Genomic DNA, 27,296 nt, shown 5'->3' with positions numbered 1-27,296 from the left:
CTCAACTAAATATTGTAATAAATAATGTAGAAATTGACAAGTTGAGATGACTAAACTGATTGGAGTAACACTAGATTCTAAACTGTCATGGTCAAAACATATTGATGCAGTAGTAGCTAAGATGGGGAGAAGTCTGTCTATAATAAAGCGATGCTCTGCCTTCTTAACAACACTATCAACAAGGCAGGTCCTACAGGCCCTAGTTTTGTCGCACCTTGACTACTGTTCAGTCGTGTGGTCAGGTGCCACAAAAAAGGACTTAGGAAAATTGCAATTGGCTCAGAACAGGGCAGCACGGCTGGCCCTTGGATGTACACAGAGAGCTAATATTAATAATATGCATGTCAGTCTCTCCTGGCTGAAAGTGGAGGAGAGATTGACTTCATCACTACTTTTATTTATGAGAGGTATTGACATGTTGAATGCACCAAGCTGTCTGTCTAAACTACTGGCACACAGCTCTGACACCCATGCATACCCCATAAGACATGCCACAAGAGGTCTCTTCACAGTCCCCAAGTCCAGAACAGACTATGGGAGGCACACAGTGCTCCATAGAGCCATGACTACATGGAACTCTATTCCACATCATGTAACTGACGCAAGCAGTAAAATTTGATTTCAAAAACATATTAAAAAACATCTTATGGAACAGTGAAGCAACACAAACATTGGCACATACACATGCATACACACACACATACGATAACCTACTCACTACACATAAACATGGATTTAGTAATGTAGATATGTGGTAGTGGTGGAGTAGGGGCCTGAGGGCACACAGTGTGTTGTTAAATCTGTGAATGTATTGTAATGTTTTAAATTGAATAAACTGCCTTAATTTTGTTGGACCCCAGGAAGAGTAGCTGCTGCTTTGGCAGCAGCTAATGGGGATCCATAATAAATACAAAATACAAGTGTGGACATGCATTGGGAAAAGGGGCAGTAGGATTCTTTCAGAACTTTGATTGTTTTTCCTCATCATGAGGAGTATTGATTTGGTAGCACCAGTGTGCCTAGAAAAATATTCACCCAGATATTACATAGAATGGCAAAATACTATGTATGTCGTTGGGAGTTAGCAAAGTTGTTGTTTCTTGTCAGGTGCGCAGGCTGTTGTTACATTTGTATTCTACCATTAATTCAGTGATGCACATCATGAGCAAAGTCGATACACTGTATCATTTCACCTCACCTGTGAGATTGAAGAGGAATTCAACAAAACTTGGAGGAAAGTGGAATTTGGTTAAATTGCTTCGTTATTGTTAACATCGGGTTACAGATGGAAAGATGAAGGAGGCTTTTATATTATTTGAAAATGGCCTCCTATGGGTTCAGGCTCGGAACAATCGTAATGGGAATACAAAACAAAACATGGTGTGATTGGTCAGATTTTGGCAACTTATTTACCGATCACATTATTGTGATTGGTCCCGGTGTTGTGATAAATGGTTTCTCTGAACTGACAACTTCTACGGTTGTGGCTAGATGGAGTACAGCTACAGACAGAAGTGACTTTACCTAGCAGGTTTAGGAGAGCTAACGCAACAGGTTAAGAGAACTAACACGGCAGGTTAGGAGAACTAACACGGCAGGTTAGGAGAACTAACGTGGCAGGTTAGGAGAACTAACGCAACAGGTTAGGAGAGCTAACGCAACAGGTTAGGAGAGCTAACACGGCAAGTTAGGAGAACTAACGCGGCAGATTAGGAGAATTAATGCAGCAGGTTAGGAGAATTAGGTTAAGGTTAGGGTTAAGGCGTCTTCATACATAGGTTTGGTTTGCGCCTAGCAGAACTTGGCTAGGCGAAACAACCGTCTGTGCTCGTATACTCCCTAAACACATTAGCTTGAAAAAAAATAGTTATTTGTCCTTCTGTAGCCACTGTAGCAATAACATAGCCCGAAACACTTCCTTAAAATAGTCCGAAGTAATCTAAAATAAATCAATAAATCGGTCATTCATTTTGGCATTTTTGACAAGGAGTTCTCTCGTTAAATGACAAAAAAAATACTTTGGCTACCAAACTTGGACTTGCATAAAGAAAAATTGTGTGCACGTGTAACGGATGTGAAATGGCTGGCTAGTTAGCGGGTACGCGCTACTAGCGTTTCAATCAGTTACGTCACTTGCTCTGAAACCTAGAAGTAGTGTTGCCCCTTGCTCTGCAAGGGCCGCGGCTTTTGTGGAGCGATGGGTAACGACGCTTCGTGGGTGTCAGTTGTTGATGTGTGTAGAGGGTCCCTGGTTCGCGCCCGAGGTCGGGGCGAGTGGACGTACTAAAGTTATACTGTTACACACGAACAGCTAACAAACAAAAATCCCAAAGATCAAAATTAGCCAAGAAATCACAACATTTTGTCATAATATATGCACTAACTGTTTTGACTCGGAAGCATTTATTAAACTTGAGCTTTAGGCTTAGCTGAAGTGCTACAGTTGTCCCTGACTCGACAACTACATGGCTGTACTACAACTAGCCACAACTGTAGAAGCCATCAGTTCCAAGAAACCATCAGTATCACAACACCTGAACCCATTTCAATTAATATAAAATCATCCTTCATCTGTAAATTTCCTTTGCACTTGTAACGCTCTAGGTGTCGGGGTGTTTGTGGAATCAGACGCAGGAACAGCAGAGCTTCAATAGGTTGAGTTTAATTCCCAACTCGTACACAAACAATGTCCAAACCGGACTACTGGGTGTCAAATAAACACCTGTCTTCCAACATGAAGACAAAACCAGTACACACACACGAACCACTCCCGAAATCCAAAGAAACAGACGAACAATCCCGCACAAAGAAGCAGACAGGCTGGCTGACTAATAAAGCCACCCTGATTGCTAATTCCCTCAAACCAGGTGATAACCATAAACACATAAGGAGGGGGAGGAAAAAGAGTCAGTAGCAGCTAGTAGGCCGGTGACGACGACCGCCGAGCGCCACCCGAACGGGAAGGAGAGCCTGCCTCGGTTGAAGTCGTGACAGTACCCCCCCTCTGACGCGCGGCTCCCGCAGCGCGCCGACACCGGCCTCGAGGTCGACCCGGAGGACGAGGCGCAGGGCGCTCCGGATGGAGGCGATGGAAATCCTTTACCATAGATGGATCCAACATGTCCTCCACCGGTACCCAGCACCTCTCCTCCGGACCGTACCCCTCCCAGTCCACGAGGTACTGTAGGCCCCTCGCCCGGCGTCTCGAGTCCAGAATGGCCCGTATCGTGTACGCCGGGGACCCCTCGATGTCCAGAGGGGGAGGAGGGACCTCCGGTACCTCACCGTCCTGCAGGGGACCAGCTACCACCGGCCTGAGGAGAGACACATGAAACGAGGGGTTAATACGATAATAGGAAGGGAGTTTTAATCGATAACACACCTCGTTTATTCTTCTCAGGACTTTGAATGGCCCTACACACTGCGGCCTCAGCTTCCGGCAGGGCAAGCGGAGGGGTAGGTTTCGGGTCGAGAGCCAGACCCTTTCCCCCGGTACAAACACGGGGGCCTCACTGCGGTGGCGGTCAGCGCTCCTCTTCTGCCTTCCAGTAGCTTGTTGAAGGGACTCCCGGACGGCCCTCCAGGTCTCCTTGGAGCGCTGTACCCACTCCTCCACCGCAGGAGCCTCGGTCTGGCTCGGATGCCATGGTGCCAGGACCGGCTGGTACCCCAACACACACTGAAAGGGGGACACATTAGTAGAGGAGTGGCGTAGTGAGTTCTGGGCCATCTCAGCCCAGGGAATGTATCTCGCCCACTCCCCTGGCCGGTCCTGACAATACGACCGCAGAAACCTACCCACCTCCTGGTTCACTCTCTCCACCTGCCCATTACTCTCGGGGTGATACCCGGAAGTCAGGCTGACCGTGACCCCCAGACGCTCCATGAACGCCCTCCACACTCGGGACGTGAACTGGGGGCCCCGATCAGAAACAATATCCTCCGGCACCCCGTAGTGCCGGAAGACGTGAGTGAATAAGGCCTCCGCAGTCTGTAGGGCAGTAGGGATACCGGGCAACGGGAGGAGACGGCAGGACTTAGAAAACCGATCCACAATTACCAGAACCGTAGTGTTTCCCTGAGAGGGAGGCAGATCGGTCAGGAAGTCTACAGACAGATGAGACCATGGCCGTTGTGGAACGGGGAGGGGTTGCAACTTCCCTCGAGGAAGGTGCCTAGGAGCCTTACTCTGAGCGCATACCGAACAGGAGGAGACATAAACCCTAACGTCTCGAGCTAAGGTAGGCCACCAATACCTCCCCCGAAGGCTCCCCACTGTCCTTGTCACCCCAGGGTGACCCGAGGAGGGTAGGACATGAGCCCACCGAATAAGGCGGTCCCGAACACCAAGCGGTACGTACTTACGGCCCGCCGGACACTGAGGAGGCGCGGGTTCCGCCCGTAGCGCCCGCTCGATGTCCGAGTCCACCTCCCATACCACTGGCGCGATCAGCCTCGAGGCGGGGATGATGGGAGTGGGTTCAGTGGTCCTCTCCTCCGTGTCGTAAAGACGGGACAGTGCGTCTGCCTTTACGTTTTTTGAACCGGGTCTATAGGACAACGTGTACCTAAACCGGGTGAAAAACATGGCCCACCTTGCCTGACGTGGGTTCAGTCTCCTAGCTGCCCGAATATACTCCAGATTCTGGTGGTCGGTCCAGATGAGAAAAGGGTGCTTAGCCCCCTCAAGCCAGTGTCTCCACACCTTCAGAGCCCTGACCACCGCTAACAACTCCCGATCCCCCACATCATAGTTACGCTCCGCTGCACTGAGCTTACTAGAGAAGAAAGCGCAGGGGCGGAGTTTTGGTGGCGCACCCGAGCGCTGTGATAGCACGGCACCCACCCCAGCCTCGGAAGCGTCCACCTCCACTATGAATGCTAAAGAGGGATCCGGATGCGCCAACACGGGAGCCTCCGTGAACAGAACCTTCAACCTGTTGAAAGCTCCGTCCGCCGGCGCTGACCACCGCAACCTCACCGGACCCCCCCTCAGCAGTGAGGTAATGGGAGCCGCTACCTGGCCAAAACCCCGGATAAATCTCCGGTAGTAGTTGGCAAAACCCAAAAACCGCTGCACCTCTTTTACCGTGGTCGGAGTCGGCCAATTACGCACGGCCTTTATGCGGTCACTCTCCACCACCACCGGTGGAAATGCGATAACCCAGGAAGGAGACGGCTTGTTTGGAAAACACACACTTCTCAGCCTTGACGTATAAGTCATGCTCCAGCAGTCTGCCAAGCACTTTGCGCACTAGAGATACATGCGCGGCTTGAGTAGTTGAGTAGATCAGAATGTCATCGATATACACAACTACCCCCTGCCCGTGCAGGTCCCTGAGAATGTCGTCTACAAAGGATTGGAACACGGCTGGAGCATTCTTTAACCCATACGGCATGACGCAGTACTCATAGTGGCCCGATGTGGTACTAAATGCGGTTTTCCACTCGTCTCCCTCCCGAATACGCACCAGGCTGTACGCGCTCCTGAGGTCCAGTTTTGTAAAGAACTGCGCCCCGTGAAATGATTCCACCGCCGAAGCGATGAGAGGTAGTGGGTAACTAAACCCCACCGTGATGGCATTTAGACCTCTATAATCAATACACGGACGCAAACCTCCCTCCTTTTTCTTCACAAAAAAGAAACTCGAGGAGACGGGTGAGATGGAGGGCCGAATGTACCCCTGTCCCAGAGATTCCGTGACATATGTCTCCATAGCCAACGTCTCCTCTTGGGACAAAGGGTACACGTGACTCTTAGGAAGCGCAGCGTTAACCTGGAGATCTATCGCACAATCCCTACCCGGTCGATGTGGTGGTAATTTCGTCGCTTTCTTTTTACAGAAAGCGATTGCCAAATCGGCATACTCGGGGGGAATGCGCACCGTGGAACCCTGGTCTGGACTCTCCACCGACGTGGCACCAATGGAAACTCCCAGACACCTTCCAGAACACTCCTCTGACCACCCCTGGAGAACCCCCTGTCTCCACGAAATATTGGGATTGTGCCGGGCCAGCCAGGGAATACCCAGCACCACTGGAAACGCAGGCGAATCGATAATGTATAGACTGATACGTTCCCTATGATTCCCCTGCGTCACCATGTCCAGGGGAACTGTGGCCTCCCTGACCACCCCTGACCCTAATGGCCGGCTATCTAGGGAGTGCACGGGAAAGGGAGAATCTATCGGCACAAGCGGAACGCCCAACTCTCGGGCGAGTCCGCGATCCATAAAGTTCCCAGCTGCACCTGAATCGACTAGTGCCCTATGCTGAGAAGAGGGGAAAAAATCCAGGAAAAAAATTGAGACAAACATGTGACCGACAGGAGGTTCTGAGTGAGGTTGGTGCTGACTCACCTGGGGTGATCGAGAAGCGTCCCGCCTGACATCTCGACTCCCAGACAGACCCCCCCAGCACCGATCGGCCGTGTGTCCTCTCCGACCACAGTTGGTGCAGGGGAGGCCTCGTCCTCCGATACCCCTAGGCGCGGCCCCTCCCAACTCCATCGGGATGGGAGCCGGGGCGCTGGGTGGTGGAACGCACAGGACCCTCTCCGAACGCCCGCGGGCAGCCAGCAGATTGTCCAGTCGGATGGACATGTCGATGAGCTCATCCAACGACAGAGCGATGTCCCGACACGCTAGCTCCCTACGGACGTCCTCCCGGAGACTACACCGGTAGTGGTCAATAAGGGCCCTGTCGTTCCACCCTGATCCCGCGGCCAAGGTCCGGAACTCCAGCGCGAAATCCTGTGCGCTCCTCCTCTCCTGCCTTAGATGAAATAGTCTCTCACCCGCCGCTCGGCCGTCTATGGGGTGGTCGAACACGGCACGAAAACGACGGGTAAACTCCGGGTAGTGCTCCTTCACGGAGTCCGGGCCATTCCAGACTGCGTTGGCCCACTCCAGAGCACGACCCGTTAGGCAGGAGACGAGGACACTCACCCTCTCCGCTCCCGAGGGAGTGGGGCGAACAGTGGCCAGGTATAGCTCCAGTTGGAGTAAAAACCCCTGACAACCTGCCGCTGTTCCATCATAATCCCTCGGGAGCGTAAGACGGAGCGCGCTGGAGCCGGGGGATGGAGAATCCTGGGGAGGGGGAGCCGAAGGTGGAGAGAGGAGCCCACTCCTCTCCCATCGCTCCATTCTCTCCATCATTTGATCCATGGCGGATCCGATCCGATGGAGGACGGTGGTGTGGTGGAGAACCCGTTCCTCCATCGATGGGAGAGGGTTAGCTGCTGCTCCTGCTGACTCCATGATTGGTGCGGGATTCTGTAACGCTCTAGGTGTCGGGGTGTTTGTGGAATCAGACGCAGGAACAGCAGAGCTTCAATAGGTTGAGTTTAATTCCCAACTCGTACACAAACAATGTCCAAACCGGACTACTGGGTGTCAAATAAACACCTGTCTTCCAACATGAAGACAAAACCAGTACACACACACGAACCACTCCCGAAATCCAAAGAAACAGACGAACAATCCCGCACAAAGAAGCAGACAGGCTGGCTGACTAATAAAGCCACCCTGATTGCTAATTCCCTCAAACCAGGTGATAACCATAAACACATAAGGAGGGGGAGGAAAAAGAGTCAGTAGCAGCTAGTAGGCCGGTGACGACGACCGCCGAGCGCCACCCGAACGGGAAGGAGAGCCTGCCTCGGTTGAAGTCGTGACAGCACTTCACCCATGACAACCATGAGATGCGGGCAGGGTTGGGGAGTAACGGATGACATGTAATCCGTTACATGTACAGTAAATGATTACAAAAAACGGTAACTGTAACCCGTTACGTTACCAGCTAAAATATTGTACTCAGATTACAGATACTTTTGAAAACCTAGATGATTACTTTGAGGATTACTTTTAAATTCAGAAAAATATGTTTGCGGGAAAAAATTCTTTGACACTTCTCTGTTTTCTCAATTACATTAAAATCAGCATTGTAAAAAGGCGCATGTTTAAACTTGTTCTGCCTTAGCGAGTCTGACCACAAGTCAGAGACCACTATGATGACACACCAAATGTGTTTGATGGATCGTGGGAAAAGAGCAAGAATGTGTTTTGTATGTCTTCCAATGGTGCGACTACTGTCGGCATCCAAAGATTATCCAATTTGAATAAAAGCTTGGAGGTAAGGATGACAGCAGTGCATAGGCGGAAATCCCAGGGGGGACGGGGGGGACACGACCCCCCCATCTTGGGAAAAATATGATTTGTCCCCCCCAATATATCACTGTAAACATAACTATGTAATTTCAATAATATTAATAATACGCAATGAAAGCACTTGTGCTGATTATAGACACTTAATAGCGCGTTTTTAAGTTTCAAAAGATTGCGACCTCCCCCGCCCTTTGCCTCACGATGGTTTGATCCACTGCCAGTTCTTTAGCTGGCAAGGTAATAGAGGGTTCGTATCTACTGTCCGAAAGGCACATGTACGTAACTGACGTGAGGTTAATCCAGTCAATCCATAGCAGGTCCATAGCAATGTTATTTATTTATTTTATGTTGGCAGGGTTCACACACTAGCTGAATTTGCAGAGCTAGCGCGCAAACTAAAGCAAACATTAACTATCAAGCTAGCTAGTACCTATTCCATTTATGTGGCGTCGTCAAAGATGGAATCTTTGCTATCGTCAGTTTATTCCAAGATTAGCATGCAGCTGTAGTGCTTCAAAGTCCCTGTGATAAGGTTAGCGATAAACTGAACAGAACTACACTCTCTTATACCATTGTCTTAAATATATATAATGGTCTCGTTGCAAAAGATAAATTGTCGCTAGTGAACTTTTTTTATATTATTTTATTTCACCTTTATTTAACCAGGTAGCAAAGATTATAGCAAACACACAGAAACGGAATTGGTGCTCGCTAGCTTTACAAATTCAGCTATTGTTGGAAGCCAGCCAATATGAAACAAACTATTAAAATTACAAAAGGTTGCAGCATGTGTTGTGTAAATGTGTGTGTGTGCAGCTAGGCCAGCCAGCCAGCCAGGTAGAAAAATGGCAGAAAAAAGTAAGAAGACGGACATCAGAGTATTTTTCAGTACACCAAAACGCATAGTAAGAACTCTAGTAGCCTAATATCTCAACGACTAGTTGATAAAATGTTCATAAGAAAGAAGTGAAATGCTAATGGAAATGTTTCACAATGATGTCATTAGGCAGAGCAGGCAACAGATGGCACACAGACAGCAGAGTTGGGGACAGATATGCAGGGACAAACTGGCAGAGACAGGGAGTCTCAGGTAAGTTTGTTGAGTCTTTGTTTGGCAACATTATGAAAGGTTCTCAATTTTTTTGACTTGTAAAATAGGGACATAATTGGAAAATGCCATGGATACCCCCACTCTCAACTTAAACTGGTGACTAAACTAAGATTTGTTTACGACAATGGTATTGCTGTTGTGATTAATTGTGTAGTTTTGGGTACCGGTAGTTAGGAGTACAGCAAACACCTTATTTATTTTCTAGGAGACAGACTGTGAGTCAGTGAGGGTGGTGAAAGGGAAAGAGCCAGGGAGAGAGACTTCAGAGGACAGTGTCAGGTCTCTCTCTGTTTCTGTCAGTCTCTCTCTCTCTCTGTTTCTGTCAGTCTCTCTCTCTCTGTTTCTGTCAGTCTCTCTCTCTCTGTTTCTGTCAGTCTCTCTCTCTCCCTGTTTCTGTCAGTCTCTCTCTCTCCCTGTTTCTGTCAGTCTCTCTCTTTGTTTTTGCCAGTCTCTCTCTCTGTTTATGTCCGTTTCTCTCTCTGTGTTTCTGTCAGTCTCTCTCTCTCTCTGTTTATGTCAGTCTCTCTCTCTCTGTTTATGTCAGTCTCTCTCTCTCTGTTTATGTCAGTCTCTCTCTCTCTGTTTCTGTCAGTCTCTCTCTCTCTGTTTCTGTCAGTCTCTCTCTCTCTGTTTCTGTCAGTCTCTCTCTCTCTGGTGGTGTCACCCTTGTTGCCAGCAGCACCAGTATAGGGGACAGTGGCACAGCATTGTCCAGTTACCACAGTGATAGCACAAAACCATATCAGCCACACCCACAATTTATAGAACCTTATAGAACCTCTTGCCAACAGAGTGTTGACGTTTCAAGAGAGATGGTTTCGCGATTTCCCCTGGCTACATTATAATCCATCAATAAAAGGAGTGTTGTGTTTTCACTGTAGCCAAGGGTTTTCAAGCCAGCCATCTTTTGGCCAAAGAGCAGATGCTGCCTTCATTAGTGCAGGATTTAGGAACTGGAGAAAAGCCATTGAAAAATTCACAGCACATCAAAACTGCCAAACCCACCGCCACTTTGTAATTGTAACAGCACACCAGCTAAATCCAATCAGTGTCCAGTTATCCAGCGCGTGGGGTAAACAGCAGGATGACGCAAGGCATTGCTTGAAGAAAATTGTTAGTTCGGTGCGGCATGTAGTAAGACAGGGACAAGCCTTTAGAGGCCACACGGATGACAGTGGGAATTTATACCAGCTTTTGAAACTTAGGGCAGAAGAGGATGATCCCATTTTACTGAAGTGGTTAACAGAGTACCACAATGTACACAGGCCCCAAAGCACAGAATGAAATTCTGAACATCATGGCCAATAGTCATTCGAGGCATTGCAGCTGAGATTAGGTCTCTTCCGATTGTACAATTTTCATTAATTAATTGTTGATGGTACTCAAGATGTCTCTGGTGCTGAACAGGAGAATGTCTGTCTGCGTTATGTTGACCATGACCTTGTCCCTCACAAGGAGTTTATTGGGCTATACAGGGTGTCGGAGGCAACAGGCGAGGGCATTACGAAAGTGGCAACTGATATGTTGTTGAGGCTCAATTTGCCCATGTCTGGCTTACGTGGGCAGAGTTACGATGGTGCCTCAAACATGGCAGGAAAATACACAGGTGCACAGGCAATTGTGAGGAGGCAGCAGCCATTAGCCCTCTTTGTCCATTGTGGAGCACACTGTGTAAATCTGATTACACAGGCTGGCTGCTCAGCCTCCCCACTGATCCGGAATTCCCTTTCCTGGGTCCATCAGTTAGATGTCCTCTATGGCCAGTCAGGAAAGTTTAAGAGCATGTTTGAATCAATTGCCACGTCCAAAGATACAAATCTGACCACCCTGGTGGGACTGTGTGGAATACTGCTATTAGAGCTGTGCTAGGGCAGTATGAGCGGGTACTAAGCAGCCTAGAGGAGATGGCAAAATCTGCATCCAAGACAGCTTCAACTGCCAGTGGCTTATTCGAGCACTTCAGCAAAGGCAAGACTGTGTTGGGCCTCACACTTGCCTCTGCTGTTCTTGGAGAGCTTGAATGTCTAAACATTTCACTACAGAAGAAAACTCAGACTGTCTCTGGTATGCAGGCTGCAGTCGAGTGTGTGCGGTCATCTCTTAGGGGCAAGAGAAATGACGAAAGCTACCTTTGACTGTATGAGAAAGCAACAACATTGATTGACTCTATTGAATCCATTGAGACGCATTCAAGATGATTTGCTGGCAAAGCAGTGGATCACTATAGGGCAGAATCTTTTTAAGTGTTGGATGGTGTTGAGGTTCAGTTTGGCGACCGTTTTGACCAGGACAGTCTTTTTATTTTTTATTTATTTCACCTTTATTTAACCAGGTAGGCTAGTTGAGAACAAGTTCTCATTTGCAACTGCGACCTGGCCAAGATAAAGCATAGCAGTGTGAACAGACAACAACACAGAGTTACACATGGAGTAAACAATAAACAAGTCAATAACATAGTAGGAAAAAAAAAAAAAAAAGAGAATCTATATACAATGTGTGCAAAAGGCATGAGGAGGTAGGCAATAAATAGGCCATAGGAGCGAATAATTCCAATTTAGCAGATTAACACTGGGGTGATAAATCATCAGATGATCATGTGCAAATAGAGATACTGGTGTGCAAAAGAGCAGAAAAGTAAATAAATGAAAACAGTATGGGGATGAGGTAGGTAAATTGGGTGGGCTATATACCGATGGACTATGTACAGCTGCAGCGATCGGTTAGCTGCTCAGATAGCAGATGTTTAAAGTTGTTGAGGGAGATAAAAGTCTCCAACTTCAGAGATTTTTGCAATTCGTTCCAGTCGCAGGCAGCAGAGAACTGCAAGGAAAGGCGGCCAAATGAGGTTTTGGCTTTAGGGATGATCAGTGAGATACACCTGCTGGAGCGCGTACTACGGGTGGGTGTTGCCATCGTGACCAGTGAACTGAGATAAGGCGGCGCTTTACCTAGCATAGCCTTGTAGATGACCTGGAGCCAGTGGGTCTGACGACGAACATGCAGCGAGGGCCAGCCGACTAGAGCATACAGGTCGCAGTGGTGGGTGGTATAAGGTGCTTTAGTAACAAAACGGATGGCACTGTGATAAACTGCATCCAGTTTGCTGAGTAGAGTATTGGAAGCTATTTTGTAGATGACATCGCCGAAGTCGAAGATCGGTAGGATAGTCAGTTTTACTAGGGTAAGTTTGGCGGCGTGAGTGAAGGAGGCTTTGTTGCGAAATAGAAAGCCGACTCTCGATTTGATTTTGGATTGGAGATGTTTGATATGAGTCTGGAAGGAGAGTTTGCAGTCTAGCCAGACACCTAGGTACTTATAGATGTCCACATATTCTAGGTCGGAACCATCCAGGGTGGTGATGCTAGTCGGGCATGCGGGTGCAGGCAGCGACCGGTTGAAAAGCATGCATTTGGTTTTACTAGCGTTTAAGAGCAGTTGGAGGCCACGGAAGGAGTGTTGTATGGCATTGAAGCTCGTTTGGAGGTTAGATAGCACAGTGTCCAAGGAAGGGCCAGAAGTATACAGAATGGTGTCGTCTGCGTAGAGGTGGATCAGGGAATCGCCCGCAGCAAGAGCAACATCATTGATATATACAGAGAAAAGAGTCGGCCCGAGAATTGAACCCTGTGGTACCCCCATAGAGACTGCCAGAGGACCGGACAACATGCCCTCCGATTTGACACACTGAACTCTGTCTGCGAAGTAGTTGGTGAACCAGGCAAGGCAGTCATTAGAAAAACCGAGGTTACTGAGTCTGCCGATAAGAATATGGTGATTGACAGAGTCGAAAGCCTTGGCCAGGTCGATGAAGACGGCTGCACAGTACTGTCTTTTATCGATGGCGGTTATGATATCGTTTAGTACCTTGAGTGTGGCTGAGGAGTACCCGTGACCGGCTCGGAAACCGGATTGCACAGCGGAGAAGGTACGGTGGGATTCGAGGTGGTCAGTGATCTGTTTGTTGACTTGGCTTTCGAAGACCTTAGATAGGCAGGGCAGGATGGATATAGGTCTGTAACAGTTTGGGTCCAGGGTGTCTCCCCCTTTGAAGAGGGGGATGACCGCGGCAGCTTTCCAATCCTTGGGGATCTCAGATGATACGAAGGAGAGGTTGAACAGGCTGGAAATAGGGGGTGCGACAATGGCGGCGGACAGTTTCAGAAATAGAGGGTCCAGATTGTCAAGCCCAGCTGATTTGTATGGGTCCAGGTTTTGCAGCTCTTTCAGAACATCTGCTATCTGGATTTGGGTAAAGGAGAAGCTGGGGAGGCTTGGGCGAGTAGCAGCGGGGGGGGCGGAGCTGTTGGCCAGGGTTGGAGTAGCCAGGAGGAAGGCATGGCCAGCCGTTGAGAAATGCTTGTTGAAGTCTTCGATTATCACGGATTTATCGGTGGTGACCGTGTTACCTAGCCTCAGTGCAGTGGGCAGCTGGGAGGAGGTGCTCTTGTTCTCCATGGACTTTACAGTGTCCCAGAACTTTTTGGAGTTAGAGCTACAGGATGCAAATTTCTGCTTGAAAAAGCTGGCCTTTGCTTTCCTGACTGACTGCGTGTATTGGTTCCTGACTTCCCTGAACAGTTGCATATCGCGGGGACTATTCGATGCTATTGCAGTTCGCCACAGGATGTTTTTGTGCTGGTCGAGGGCAGTCAGGTCTGGAGTGAACCAAGGGCTATATCTGTTCTTAGTTCTGCATTTTTTGAACGGAGCATGCTTGTCTAAGATGGTGAGGAAGTTACTTTTAAAGAATGACCAGGCATCCTCAACTGACGGGATGAGGTCAATATCCTTCCAGGATACCCGGGCCAGGTCGATTAGAAAGGCCTGCTCGCAGAAGTGTTTTAGGGAGCGTTTGACAGTGATGAGGGGTGGTCGTTTCACGGCGGACCCGTAGCGGATACAGGCAATGAGGCAGTGATCGCTGAGATCCTGATTGAAGACAGCAGAGGTGTATTTGGAGGGCAAGTTGGTCAGGATAATGTCTATTAGGGTGCCCATGTTTACGGATTTAGGGTTGTACCTGGTGGGTTCCTTGATGATTTGTGTGAGATTGAGGGCATCTAGCTTAGATTGTAGGACTGCCGGGGTGTTAAGCATATCCCAGTTTAGGTCACCTAACAGAACAAACTCTGAAGCTAGATGGGGGGGCGATCAATTCACAGATGGTGTCCAGGGCACAGCTGGGAGCTGAGGGGGGTCGGTAGCAGGCGGCAACAGTGAGAGACTTATTTCTGGAGAGATTAATTTTTAAAATTAGAAGTTCGAACTGTTTGGGCATAGACCTGGAAAGTATGACAGAACTTTGCAGGCTATCTCTGCAGTAGATTGCAACTCCTCCCCCTTTGGCAGTTCTATCTTGACGGAAAGTGTTATAGTTGGGTATGGAAATCTCAGAATTTTTGGTGGCCTTCCTAAGCCAGGATTCAGACACGGCAAGGACATCAGGGTTGGCAGAGTGTGCTAAAGCAGTGAGTAAAACAATCTTAGGGAGGAGGCTTCTGATGTTGACATGCATGAAACCAAGGCTTTTTCGATCACAGAAGTCAACAAATGAGGGTGACTGGGGACATGCAGGGCCTGGGTTTACCTCCACATCACCCGAGGAACAGAGGAGTAGTAGGATGAGGGTGCGGCTAAAGGCTATCAAAACTGGTCGCCTAGAGCGTTGGGGACAAGGAATAAAAGGAGCAGATTTATGGGCGTGGTAGAATATATTCAGGGCATAATGTGCAGACAGGGGTATGGTGGGGTGCGGGTACAGCGGAGGTAAGCCCAGGCACTGGGTGATGATAAGAGAGGTTGTATCTCTGGACATGCTGGTTATAATGGGTGAGGTCACCGCATGTGTGGGAGGTGGGACAAAGGAGGTATCAGAGGTATTAGGAGTGGAACTACGGGCTCCATTGTGAACTGAAACAATGATAACTAACCCGAACAACAGTATACAAGGCATATTGATATTCGAGAGAGACATATAGTAAGGCATAAAGTAATCGCAGGTCTTGATTGGGAGAGCTAGCTAAAACAACAGGTGAGACAACAGCAGCTAGTCAGCTAACACAACAACAGCAGGTAAAATGGCGATGACTAGGCAGAGAGGGTCGGATTAACTACACACAGAGCCTGAGTTCGCGGCTGGGGCCGACAAGATAAACACAAATAAACAGAATGGAGTACCGTGATTAATGGACAGTCCAGCAGGCATCAGCTATGTAGCCAAGTGATCATAGTGTCCAGGGGGGAGCAGTGGATGGAGCAGGGAAGCCGTCACCACGCTAGCACGCGTCGTTTAAAGTTAGTAGCTCGGGGGTGGTCTGCTCAGACGGAGGCCGGTTGAGGGCACAGCGGATGGAGTATTCGTCGGCAGACCAGACGTGGTGGTGCGGCGGGGCGCCGTGTCGACAGAGAATCCAAGCCAGATGGCGAAAGAGGTATTGTAGAATTTTGTTTGCTAACTGGTGCTAGCTTCGTGGCAGTGGCGTTAGGGGATAGCTTCGGTACTGGGTGCCACGGAGGGTGCAAACGTCCTGCAAAGGTTGGAAAGAGCGCTTCTCACGGGGGAGTTGGATGAGTCTCTAGATCAGTACCCAGAACTGAACATAGATTCTCTTTCAGTGCAGATCCCTCTCTTTCACAACAAATACCCCTGTAGCAGCAGTGGAGAGGCAGCAGAGGTCCTCAGGAGGCTTCCAGTAGAGGTGCGGGGGTTGTTTGACCAAGTTGAGGTGCTGATCAGAATTTTGTTTGTGGTGCCAGTGTCTTCATGTGAGGCTGAGAGGAGTTTCAGTGCACTCCACAGGTTGAAGACTTGGTTACGGGCTATTATGGGCCAAGAGAGACTGAACGGCGTAGTTGTCTGTAATGTACATAAAGACAGGCTGGACAGTCTCAAGAGGGAAAATATCTGCCAGCAATTTGTTGGATCCATTGAAACCCGCAAACATATGCTCAGTTTTTTTGTTCAGTAGTGTGTATAGCAGTGGTTCTCAACCTTTTTTGGGTACTGGAACCCCTGCATATTTTGAGGCAAGGCAGGCAAGGTTTTGAGCGGTCCTCAGGGACCTCCACTCTATATTATATGTAAACTTACTGGAAACCTTGTGGTACTGACTACATTCATTATACTTTTTTATTTCACGGACCCCTTGCAATTAGTCCATGGACCCCTGTTTGAGAACCCCTGGTGTAATTGATATTTGTTCTTTTGTTTAGTAGTTTTCAGTACACTTACAAATGATTTATTTCATGTTATTTTATTTACAATTGCATACTTTGTGCGACATACTTGTCCATAGCTGCTGTGTCAAGAGTTGAGACACTGACTGAAGGATATTTTGTTTGATTTATTTGGGTTTTTCATTGAAGTAGTTATTTTGCTTTTAGAACTGTACTTATTTTAAGCTTTTTGTTCTTGTAAAGATATTGTAGTAGACTCAGGCCAGGTGCACATATTTAATGACTAAATAAATGTATCAGAAAAAGTCAAATTAAAAGGTCAATTCAATACGGAGACCAACTTTGTGATGATTCTTTTAGATGTGATCACACCATGTTCATTGTATTTATGAAAACTACACCCATACAGTGTACAGTACCATTGTCACCTACTGACCTTTCTTGATATTGCTGGTTGTAAGTACGAATACCTGCATACATACTGGACTGGTAAGGAGCACTGCTATAACTATTATTAGTAGTAGAGTTTAATGATTTAAACATTTGAACAAGTTGGGAAAACCCTTCAGTTAACTACTGTACCTATCAATTATCCAGTTGTAGGAATTATGGTTCCTCAATATACATTTAACATATAACAACGTATGCTATGTGTTACAGCACTACTTTTGGTGTCCCCCTCAGGAATTGCTCTTGAGAAAATTTAATGTAATTGTCCCCTCCAAGGTTGATATCAGATTTTCGCCCCTGCAGCAGTGGTGTAGTCTACGGCGATACGGATATCACTTATTATTGATATCTACATAGCGCATTGATGTGAATCACACTGCTGCTCTCTCATTTAGCTATTTGCGCCTTACGGATTGTGGTTGTTGTGGATGGCTGTTCACAAATCTAAATGTGTATTTGAACCCAATAATGGTTGAATTCAAAAAGTTTAAGCTGCCAATCAATCATTGTTTTTGAAACCAGTGGACAGCCAGTGAAAAATGCAAAAGCTGCATAGTGCAGATCCTAGACTATGGAATAAAAGTAAGGCTTTTATTGCTCAATCTAATTCATGTTGATAAATTTTTGTTCCATAGGCCTAATGGACACATGCTTAAACTCGTAAACTTTTGATAGACTTAAAGGGGTAATCTGTAGTTGCTACATCCATTTTGTGACTTATCTTTACATTAATATATATAGTTTATATAATTTAATCGTATTATTATATGTAGTACAAAGCGATGACTTAGAAGAAGCCTACATAACCAACCCATAAAGTAAAATTTAACGTCCATATATGGCCAGCTATGTAAACTTTAACATTGATTTATCCTGCAATAGATGTCGCTCAATTGGTAACATACATTTTTGTCTTCTTCTAATGCCTCTTAAGGGGAAAGTAAAAGTAACTGAACATAATCAGATTACATTACTGAGTTTGGGTAATCCAAAAGTTACATTACTGATTACAATTTTGGACAGGTAACTGTAATGGATTACATTTAGAAAGTAACCTACCCAACCCTGAGCTAGGGCAAGTCTGATTAGGATTCGCTGTACCACAGCCTCTTGATACACTACATGGCCAATAGTATGTGGATTCGGCTATTTCAGCCACACCAGTTGCTGACAGGTGTATAAAATCGAGCACACAGCCATGCAATCTCCATAGACAAACATTGGCAGTAGAATGGCCTGTACTGAAGAGCTCAGTGGCTTTCAACGTGCCCCCTTTCCAACAAGACCAACTCCATATTAATGCCCATGATTCTGGAATGGGATGTTCGACGAGCAGGTGTCCAAATACTTTCGGCCATGTAGTGTACCATTAAAAAAAACGCCACGTTGTACCTTTACGTTGCAGAAAACTGCTCGTCTCTAGCCTAAACCGTTCAAAAGTTAGGACTCATGTTACGAGGCAATTTATTTTCTTTCCATCCTGGATTTGCGGTTCACATTTTATAAATTCATAAACCATATGTCACGGCACCTGATGTTCTGTTGATACAATTCCACCCTTGCCTCTGGATCATGACTGTCTATGTCTCCCAGGGACCTGGGAACCACGCTGTCCCATCTGCAGGTGCTGTGGATGTCTCGCTGCAACCTGGCAGACCTGGATGGGATTCCCTCCTTCTCCTCTCTCAAGGTAGAGTTGGTACTAGAAAACTTTTGCAGTGGACCATCATGAACTAGAGGATAGACTTGTTCCACCTGCCTAATCCACCTGGCTTCTACCCACTTTGCTCACCTGTGAAAATCTCACAATTCAACAAAAGTTGAAGTTTTATGCATTTGACTATGTGCAAATAACAGTTGAGCGACACTAAACCTGAGCCTGTGTTGGTATGTCCTCTCCCTACGCTAGGAGCTGTATGTGGCCTACAACAGTGTGTCGGACCTGAGTCAGGTGAGCATGCTGGAGAATCTACAGCTGTTGGACCTGGAAGGGAATGATGTGAATGACCTGGTGCAGGTGCAGTACCTGGGCCTCTGCTCCCAGCTCCGCACACTTACCCTGGAGGGAAACCCCGTCTGTATGTGCCCCCACCCCAACGCCACACAGGTACCTATATACACACACTCCTACTGTATCTTCTTACCCTAACCCTCACCACAATTCCATAATCGTGTATATTATTGAATTCATTACTGAATCCTCATAGATACTCAAGTTGTGTATGTGTGTGTATGGGGGGCTGTGAGCCATGCTCTCTCTGATGGGCCCAGATGATATTGGCCAAAATGCAGTGAGTCTGGCTGTGATCCCAGGCTGCTTTAAAGCATGAAACACACCAAGAATCTCACTGCCAATAGCTACTTATCACAGTGGGAAGCCGTTCCTTCTCTTGCTAGAACAAAAGTTGTACCTGCATGCAACCCGGTAGCAACGAATATACCAATGCGCGTCAGTGGCCAACAACTTGACATTTAGCCAATCAGTGAGCACAAATGGTAATTTTCTCCATATGTCCACGGATGAGCTTAGCCACACTTCATATGCAATGCAGGCTATGGGATGGTAGCTAGATACAGTGCATTCGGAAGTATTCAGACCCCTTTACTTTTTTCACATTATGTTACATTACAGCCTTATTCTAAAATTGATTAAATCGTTTGTTCCCCCACATCAATCTACACACAATACCCCATAATGACAAAGCAAAAACAGGTTTTTCAACATTTTTGCGAATGTATGTAAAAAAAAAAATGGAAATATCATATTTACATAAGTATTCAGACTCTTTATTCAGTACTTTGTTGAAGCACCTTTGGCAGCGATTACAGCCTCGAGTCTTCTTGGGTATGACTCTACAAGCTTGGCACACCTGTATTTGGAGAGTTCTCCCGTTCTTCTCTGCAGATCCTCTCAAGCTCGGTCAGGTTGGATGGAGAGTGTCACTGCACAGCTATTTTCAGGTCTCTCCAGAGATGTTCGATCGGGTTCAAGTCCGGGCTCTGGCTGGGCCACTCAAGAACATTCAAAGACTTGTCCCAAAGCCACTCCTGCGTTGTCTTGGCTGTGTGCTTAGGGTCGTTGTCCTGTTGGAAGGTGAACCTTCGCCCCAGTCTGAGGTCCCGTGTGCTCTGGAGCAGGTTTTCATCAAGGATCTCTCTGTACTTTGCTCCGTTCATCTTCCCCTTGATCCTGACTAGTCTCCTAGTCGATGCCACTGAAAAACATCCCCGCAGCATGAAGCTGCCACCACCATGCTTCACCATAGGGATGGTGCCAGGTTTCCTCCAGACGTGATGCTTGGCATTCAGGCCAAAGAGTTCAATCTTGGTTTTATCAGAACAGAGAATCTTGTTTCTCGTGGTCTGAGAATCTTTTAGATGCCTTTTGGCAAACTCCAAGCGAGCTGTCCTGTGCCTTTTACTGAGGAGTGGCTTCCGTCTGGCAACTCTACCATAAAGGCCTGATTGGTGGAGTGCTGCAGAGACGGTTCTCCCATCTCCACAGAGGAACTCTGAAGCTCTGTCAGAGTGACCATTGTGTTCTTGGTTACCTCCCTGACCAAGGCCCTTCTCCCCCAATTGCTCAGTTGGCTGGGCGGCCAGCTCTAGAAAGAGTCTTGATGGTTACAAACTACTTCCATTTAAGAATGATGGAGGCCACTGTGTTCTTGGGGACCTTCAATGCTGCAGACATGTTTTGCTACCCTTTCCCAGATCTGTGCCTCGACACAATCCTGTCTCGGAGCTCTACGGACAATTCCTTCGACCTCATGGCTTTGTTTTTGCGCTGACATGCACTGTCAACTGTGGGACCTTATATAGACAGGTGTGTGCCTTTCCAAAACATGTCCAATCAATAAAATGTACCACAGGTGGACTCGAATCAAGTTGTAGAAACACCTCAAAGATGATCAATGGAAACAGGATGCACCTGAGCTCAATTTCGAGTCTCATAGCAAAGGGTCTGAATACTTATGTAAATAAAGTATTTCAGTTTTTTGTTTTTTTTGATACATTTGACACATTTTTTTAATGCTAAAATTCTTAACCTTTTTTCACTTTGTCATGATGGGGGTATTCTGTGTAAATTGATGAGGGGAATTTATTTTATTTGATCCATTTTAGAATAAGGCTGTACCGTAACAAAATGTGGAAAAAGGAAAGGGCTCTGAATACTTTCCGAATGCACTGTAAGTGCACAGACGCAATGCACACAACACAAAATACTTCCGCCAAGCTAGCTAACCACTATAGCTAGTATTGACATAATAATTAAATCACAACGGGTTAGATAGTTTCCTTAAAACAGAAGCCTGTGTTAGTGCAGTGTCCTTAGCTAGCTAGCTCTGTTTTGCTCGCTAGCGAATATGCTAACCTTAGCTAGCTAGCTAAACATTTTGGCTATGGGCTGGCAATGGCAGTATGGGATTATGAATGAAATTGTTCCTTCGTCTTCTTGCTAGGTAGTTAACTAGCTGTGGCCATCTGACTAGTATCATCAAGGGCTTTCTACAAAATAGCAACAATAGTGGAGAAAGCTTGGAATCTAGATCATGTGCAATATGCACAGATATGCATTGCCAAACAACGCTACTGCCACCTTCTGGTTTGTAGTATTTTAACAAGGCTGAGTGGCTGACAACTTTCAAGGTCTTTGCTGTGTGTAAACAAAAGAGATTGCCGACACTCTGTTCAGAGGTGCTAAGTACTATCGGCAAGAAAATGTTTGACAAACCTACCGGTGTGTCTGTCCCTGTCTATCTGTCTGTCTGCATCAGGCAGAATGGCGTGGGACTGGAGAGCAGGGAACAGGGAAGTGGTGTTCAAAGCAAAACAAACACCAAAACAGGCCTAGGGAGCCTATGCACCTGGGGTTTCTTATCCTACACTGTATTTCATTTAGGCTCAACTTTGTTTTGCTTGTGTAAGTAGGGATGGTACCAGCTGTGGTAAAGTGGTGATGGTTAGTATAAACCTTGCTCAACTGGGCAGGGTGGAGTATATACTGTAGGAAGGTTTTAGCATATATGTTTTGAGTGATGGGATTGAGCCCATATTAAAGTGGTTTATTAAGGTTTTACTATCGCACAATGACACGATGAAGTGGTATGACTGGACGATGCTTCCTGCCCATATCATTCCATGTTTTAGTCTAGTTCCTGTGCCACATATTATCTTGTTTACCAATTGTGGGTTTTTAGGAGAGCCCAGGAGCTTGGCCTGTGAGGCGATGTGCCCCAGTGCTTTGTAGGGTTTTTGGGACAGAGTGAATGTGTTTATTTTCACCTACCCAGCCAGCAGCAGGACTTAGGAAACTGGGGCAGTGAGGGAGGGAAGGCTGATCTGAATATGCATTAGGCCTGGTCCAAGCACTGAGAGAGGGGTCCTTGGGTTTCTCTCTCTCTCTCTCTCCCCCCTTCTCTAACCCCCTCTTCCCCCATCTCGTTCCCTCTCTCTGTGGGTTTGATCTCGCAGCAGCAGCAGCAGCAGCAGCAGCATAGTGCTCTTACTGGTCTCTCTCACCTCTTTCTTCTCTGAGCTGTCTCTCAGTGCTTATAAATGATCAAAGCACAGTACAAAGTGCAGATTATTGCCTTTATTAGTACTCTGTTATCGGCCCACTCAGAACCATGTTCTTTGTCTCCTCCTTTGAACAGAAGTTACACATTCATTGTGCCTAAAAAGCTCTATGTTATGTATTGTTATGCTGTGTTATGGTATGGTATACTGGTGTTAAGTGTTGTGTATTTGGCATTGAAAGGCTAACTTTGAAAGGTTGGACTTACCTTGGCCTTTATCAACCTTTCAAATCACAACTAAAGGTACAACCTTCAACCCTTTTATGCAGTCCTATTACTGTATCATCTATCATTCTTTATCACAGTCGTCCAGGGGTGGGCCCAGTTTTATCAAACCTAGCCTAATTCAACTTCTCATCTGCTCATATGAAACATGATTCGTTGAATGAGGTGTGGGCTGGGCTCTCTTCCAGATACAACCACCCCCCCCTTTCTTTTGTGGATGCTGTCTTCTCCTTTTCCCAGGAGGAGGAGGAGGGGTACTGCTACCGGTCATCGGTGAGGGAGCTGGTCCCACAGCTGCGTTACCTAGACGATATGCATGCCAGGGAGGAGGCGGGGTCTCGCTGCAGCATCTCAATGGGGGAAGACTGGGCCCTGCTCAGAGAGTCTTTTAAAGACTGCAGCTCTACAGAGACAGCAGAGGGTGTGTGTGTGCGGGTCTGTGCATCTGTGTGTGTGTGGATCTATGTGCTTGCATCTGCTTGTGTGCATATCTGTCTGTGTGTGTACAGTGCATTTGTATTCAGTATTCAGACCCCTTGACTTTTCCAACATTTTGTTACGTTACAGCCTTATTCTAAAATAGAGTAAATTATATTTTCCCCTCATCAATCTACATAGAATACCCCATAATGAGAAAGCGAAAACAGGTTTTTAGAAATGTTTGCAAATGTATTGAAAAATAAAAAACCGAAAAATGTTATTTACATAGTATTCAGACCCTTTGCTATAAGACTCAAAATTGAGCTCAGGTACATCCTGTTTCCATTGATCATCGTTGAGATTTTTCTACAACTAGATTGGAGTCCACCTGTGGTAAATGTAATTGATTGGACACGATTTGGAAAGGAACACACCTGTCTATATAAGGTTCCACAGTTGACAGTGCATGTCAGAGCAAAAACAAAGCCATGAGGTCGAAGGAATTGTCCGTAGAGCTCCGAGACAGGATTGTGTCGAGGCACAGATCTGGGGAAGGGTACTAAAACATTTCTGCAGTGTTGAAGGTCCCCAAGAACACAGTGGCCTCCATCATTCTTAAATGGAAGAAGTTTGGAACCACCAAGACTCTTCTAACACGGAACCCAAACCGGCTGCGCGCGTGCGCTATCGTGCATAAATGTATTTTGTCCCCCTACACCAAACGCGATCACGACACGCAGGTTAAAATATCAAAACAAACTCTGAACCAATGACATTAATTTGGGGACAGGTCGAAAAGCATTAAACATGTATGGCAATTTAACTAGTTAGCTTGCACTTGCTAGCTAATTTGTGCTATTTAGCTAGCTTGCTGTTGCTAGCTAATTTGTCCTGGGATATGAACATTGAGTTGTTATTTTACCTGAACTGCACAAGGTCCTCTACTCCGACAAATTAATCCACACATAAAACGGTCAACCAAATCGTTTCTAGTCATCTCTCCTCCTTCCAGGCTTTTTCATCATTGAACTTATATGGTGATCACATCTAAACTTTCATAGTATTACCACGACTACAGGCAAAACAGTTCATCTTTCAATCACCCACGTGGGTATAACCAATGAGGAGATGGCACGTGGGTACCTGCTTCTATAAACCAATGATGAGCTGGGAGAGGCAGGACTTTCAGCGCGATCTGCGTCAGAAATAGAAAGGAGTTCTATTTTAGCCCTTGGTAACGCAGACTCTCGTTGGCGCGTGCGAGTAGTGTGGGTGCAATAATTGAATAACATGGATTTCTAAATTTATTTTGCGACGCCTGCGCACGCGACGTGTCCGGTCTGGTCAGCATGTTAGAGCTGGCCGCCCGGTCAACTGAGCAATTGGGGGAGAAGAGCCTTGGTCAGGGAGGTGATCAAGAACCCGATGGTCACTCTGACAGAGCTCCAGAGTTCCTCTGTGGAGATGGGAGAACCTTGCAGAAGGACAACCATCTCTGCAGCACTCCACCAATCGGGCTTTTATGGTAGAGTGGCCAGACGGAAGCCACTCCTCAATAAAAGGCACATGACAGCCCGCTTGGAGTTTGAGCTAAAGGACTCTCAGACTATGAGAAACAAGGTTCTCTGTTGAATGACCTGTTTAGCCTGAATTGACCACGTCTGGAGGAAACCTGGCACCATCCCTACGGTGAAGCATGGTGGTGGCAGCATCATGCTGTGGGGATGTTTTTCAGCGTTAGGGACTAGGAGACTAGTCAGGATCAAAGGAAAGATGAACGGGGCAAAGTACAGAACGGACCTCAGACTGGGGCGGAGTTCCACCTTCCAACAGGACAACAACCCTAAACACACAGCCAAGACAACGTAGGAGTGGCTTCGGGACAAGTCTCTGAATGTCCTTGAGTGGCCCAGCCAGAGCCCGGACTTGAACCCGATCGAACATCTCTGGAGAGACCTGAAAATAGCTGTGCAGCGACACTCCCCATCCAACCTGACAGAGCTTGAGAGGATGTGCAGAGAAGAATGGGAGAAACCTCCCAAATACAGGTATGCCAAGCTTGTCGCGTCATACCCAAGAAGACTCGAGGCTGTAATCACTGCCAAAGGTGCATCAACAAAGTACTGATTAAATGGTCTGAATACTTATGTAAATGTGATATTTCCGTTTTTTTTAAATATACATTTGTTGCAAACATTTAAAATAAAAACGTTTTTGCTTTTGCTTATGGGGTATTGTGTGTAGATTGATGAGGGAAAAAAACAATTGTAACATAACAAAATGTGGAAAAAGCCAAGGGGTCTGAATACTTTCCAAATGCACTGTATCTGAACATCAAAGACAGTAGATCCACCAGGCCAGTTCTACTACTCTGTGTTTTGATATGCAATATTTTCCCTCTACCCTGTCTGGCCATAGAGAAGAGAGCAGTCAGTGTGTGTGCCTACTCCAGACCCAGCTCTGGCCAGCGCCTAGCTAGCAGCCTCTCCAGTTCCCGTCCCTCCAGCCGACCGGTCACTGCCAGGCCCCTCTCAGCAGCCGGCTCCAGACCCCTGTCTGGGTCACGACCCTTATCAGCGGCTGGGTACAGAGCCCTCTCCCCTCCCGGGTCCAGATCTGGTTCTACTGATGCAGATCCAGTCTCTGTGGACCCAGACGCTAGCATTCTGACACACGGTGAGACACTGTATTGGTGTCCTTGGCACTGAAAGCCCTACCATCTCCACATATAAAGCTTCAGTTTACGTCCCTGAATAGGTCCATATAATGAATCAGGCTTATTGTTTTGTATCCTTTTCACCTGTATAATTATTCAACACTGCCACCATGAGGACATCTTGTAACAGTGTCTGAAGATTCATTATGTATTTTTAAATCAGAGATCTTTGATTTTCCAACCCCAGAGTTCAGGCAAACTATGCCTTGTACCTTTAGCAATTTTTCTAAATTCCTATATTGTGACAATCCCATCCCTGATTAGCTATCCTCCATAGTAATGAAATGGTTTTGTTTCTCTCCAGGTGCAGGGAAGGTCTTGTTCTGTGGGAGCCCTGTCCAGGCCCTCAGAGCCAGGCGACAGAAGATGAGGGTTTGTTGACCCATCATTAGCATGAAACTAATTAACTGCAGCGTCTCAATCCTTATTTGACAAACTTGAGTCCTCTCTGGCACATTGACCACAGCAGAGATTTGACACAGTTTTCCAGCGTCAGGGGAAAGTGGCCCAGAGTGAAGGGGAGTAGTTATGTGTTGGGGAAAGGGGATATGTAGTCAGTTGCACAACTGAATGCATTCAACCGAAATTTGTCTTCCGCATTTAATCCAACCCCTCTGAATCAAGAGAGGTGCGGGGGGCTGCCTTAATCGACGTCCGCGTCACCCGAGGAGCAGTTGTTGTTGGGGTCAACTACCTTGTGTCATGGAATATTTTAATCAAGTGAGAGAGACTTCTTCAAACAATTATATTTATTCAATATCGATTAATTATTGCAATAATGAGGCTGGTTGACCCAAAATCCCTTGAGTGTTGGACCGAGTAACCTAACCCTTACACAAATGCAGAGTTCTTTATATAGCTGACTTTATATAGCTGACACTAAGAATGCTTATTCATGGTTGGTCCTCCCCCCACCCCAGTGAGGGATTGTTCTACTCCTAAGCTATCTCTAGTAAAACACATTCTTGTCTATGTAATGCAGTCTTTAACTCGTTTGTCAGCTCAAGCCATCTCTGGTGACCATACGCCCAGATTAGCTGCATGGAACTAGAGTGAAGACCATAAAAACACAGCATTAGCATTAATTGTTAACCATTAATATCAAATAAATCAAGTAAATACGTACTTTTTCTCTCACACTTGATCAAGGGTAGAACGGCAGATTTCGAACATGCTGTCTTTAACCGCTAGGCTACCTGCGGTTACCCCTCTTTGTGACAGGCCATTATGAATGGGTGACGTGACATCTCCCCCTGTCTCTCTAATGTGATGTCAGGATGAACAGAAGGAGATAATTATCAGAGAGAGGAGGGGAGGGTGATAGAGGGATGCAGCTGTTGCCCCGGTGACATGACAGATGGAGCACTGCCAATGCCAGGCGATCTGTCACCTTGTCATCTCTATAGACCTGCCATCCGTCACTCACTCTCAAACTGCTGTCACACTCTTCT

The 27,296-nt window shown here is 46.8% G+C and overlaps 1 protein-coding gene across 3 annotated transcripts in view; it reads left to right on the top strand.

The window, feature by feature from the left end:
* The window catches only part of lrrc56 (leucine rich repeat containing 56), an 89,199-nt gene that overhangs the window by 59,159 nt on the left and 2,744 nt on the right, over positions 1-27,296 (top strand). For all 3 annotated transcript variants that reach the window (XM_071416590.1, XM_071416589.1, XM_071416591.1), the window contains 5 exons: positions 18,499-18,595; positions 18,815-19,012; positions 22,950-23,130; positions 25,548-25,805; positions 26,150-26,217. In XM_071416590.1, the coding sequence (XP_071272691.1) occupies positions 18,499-18,595; positions 18,815-19,012; positions 22,950-23,130; positions 25,548-25,805; positions 26,150-26,217 (802 nt within the window). The remainder of the gene's footprint in view (positions 1-18,498; positions 18,596-18,814; positions 19,013-22,949; positions 23,131-25,547; positions 25,806-26,149; positions 26,218-27,296) is intronic.

Source organism: Salvelinus alpinus, chromosome 9, assembly GCF_045679555.1.
Source record: "Salvelinus alpinus chromosome 9, SLU_Salpinus.1, whole genome shotgun sequence".
Taxonomy (NCBI): domain Eukaryota; kingdom Metazoa; phylum Chordata; class Actinopteri; order Salmoniformes; family Salmonidae; genus Salvelinus; species Salvelinus alpinus.
Note: the sequence above shows the minus strand (reverse complement) of the source record. Positions and strands in the feature narration are given on the sequence as shown.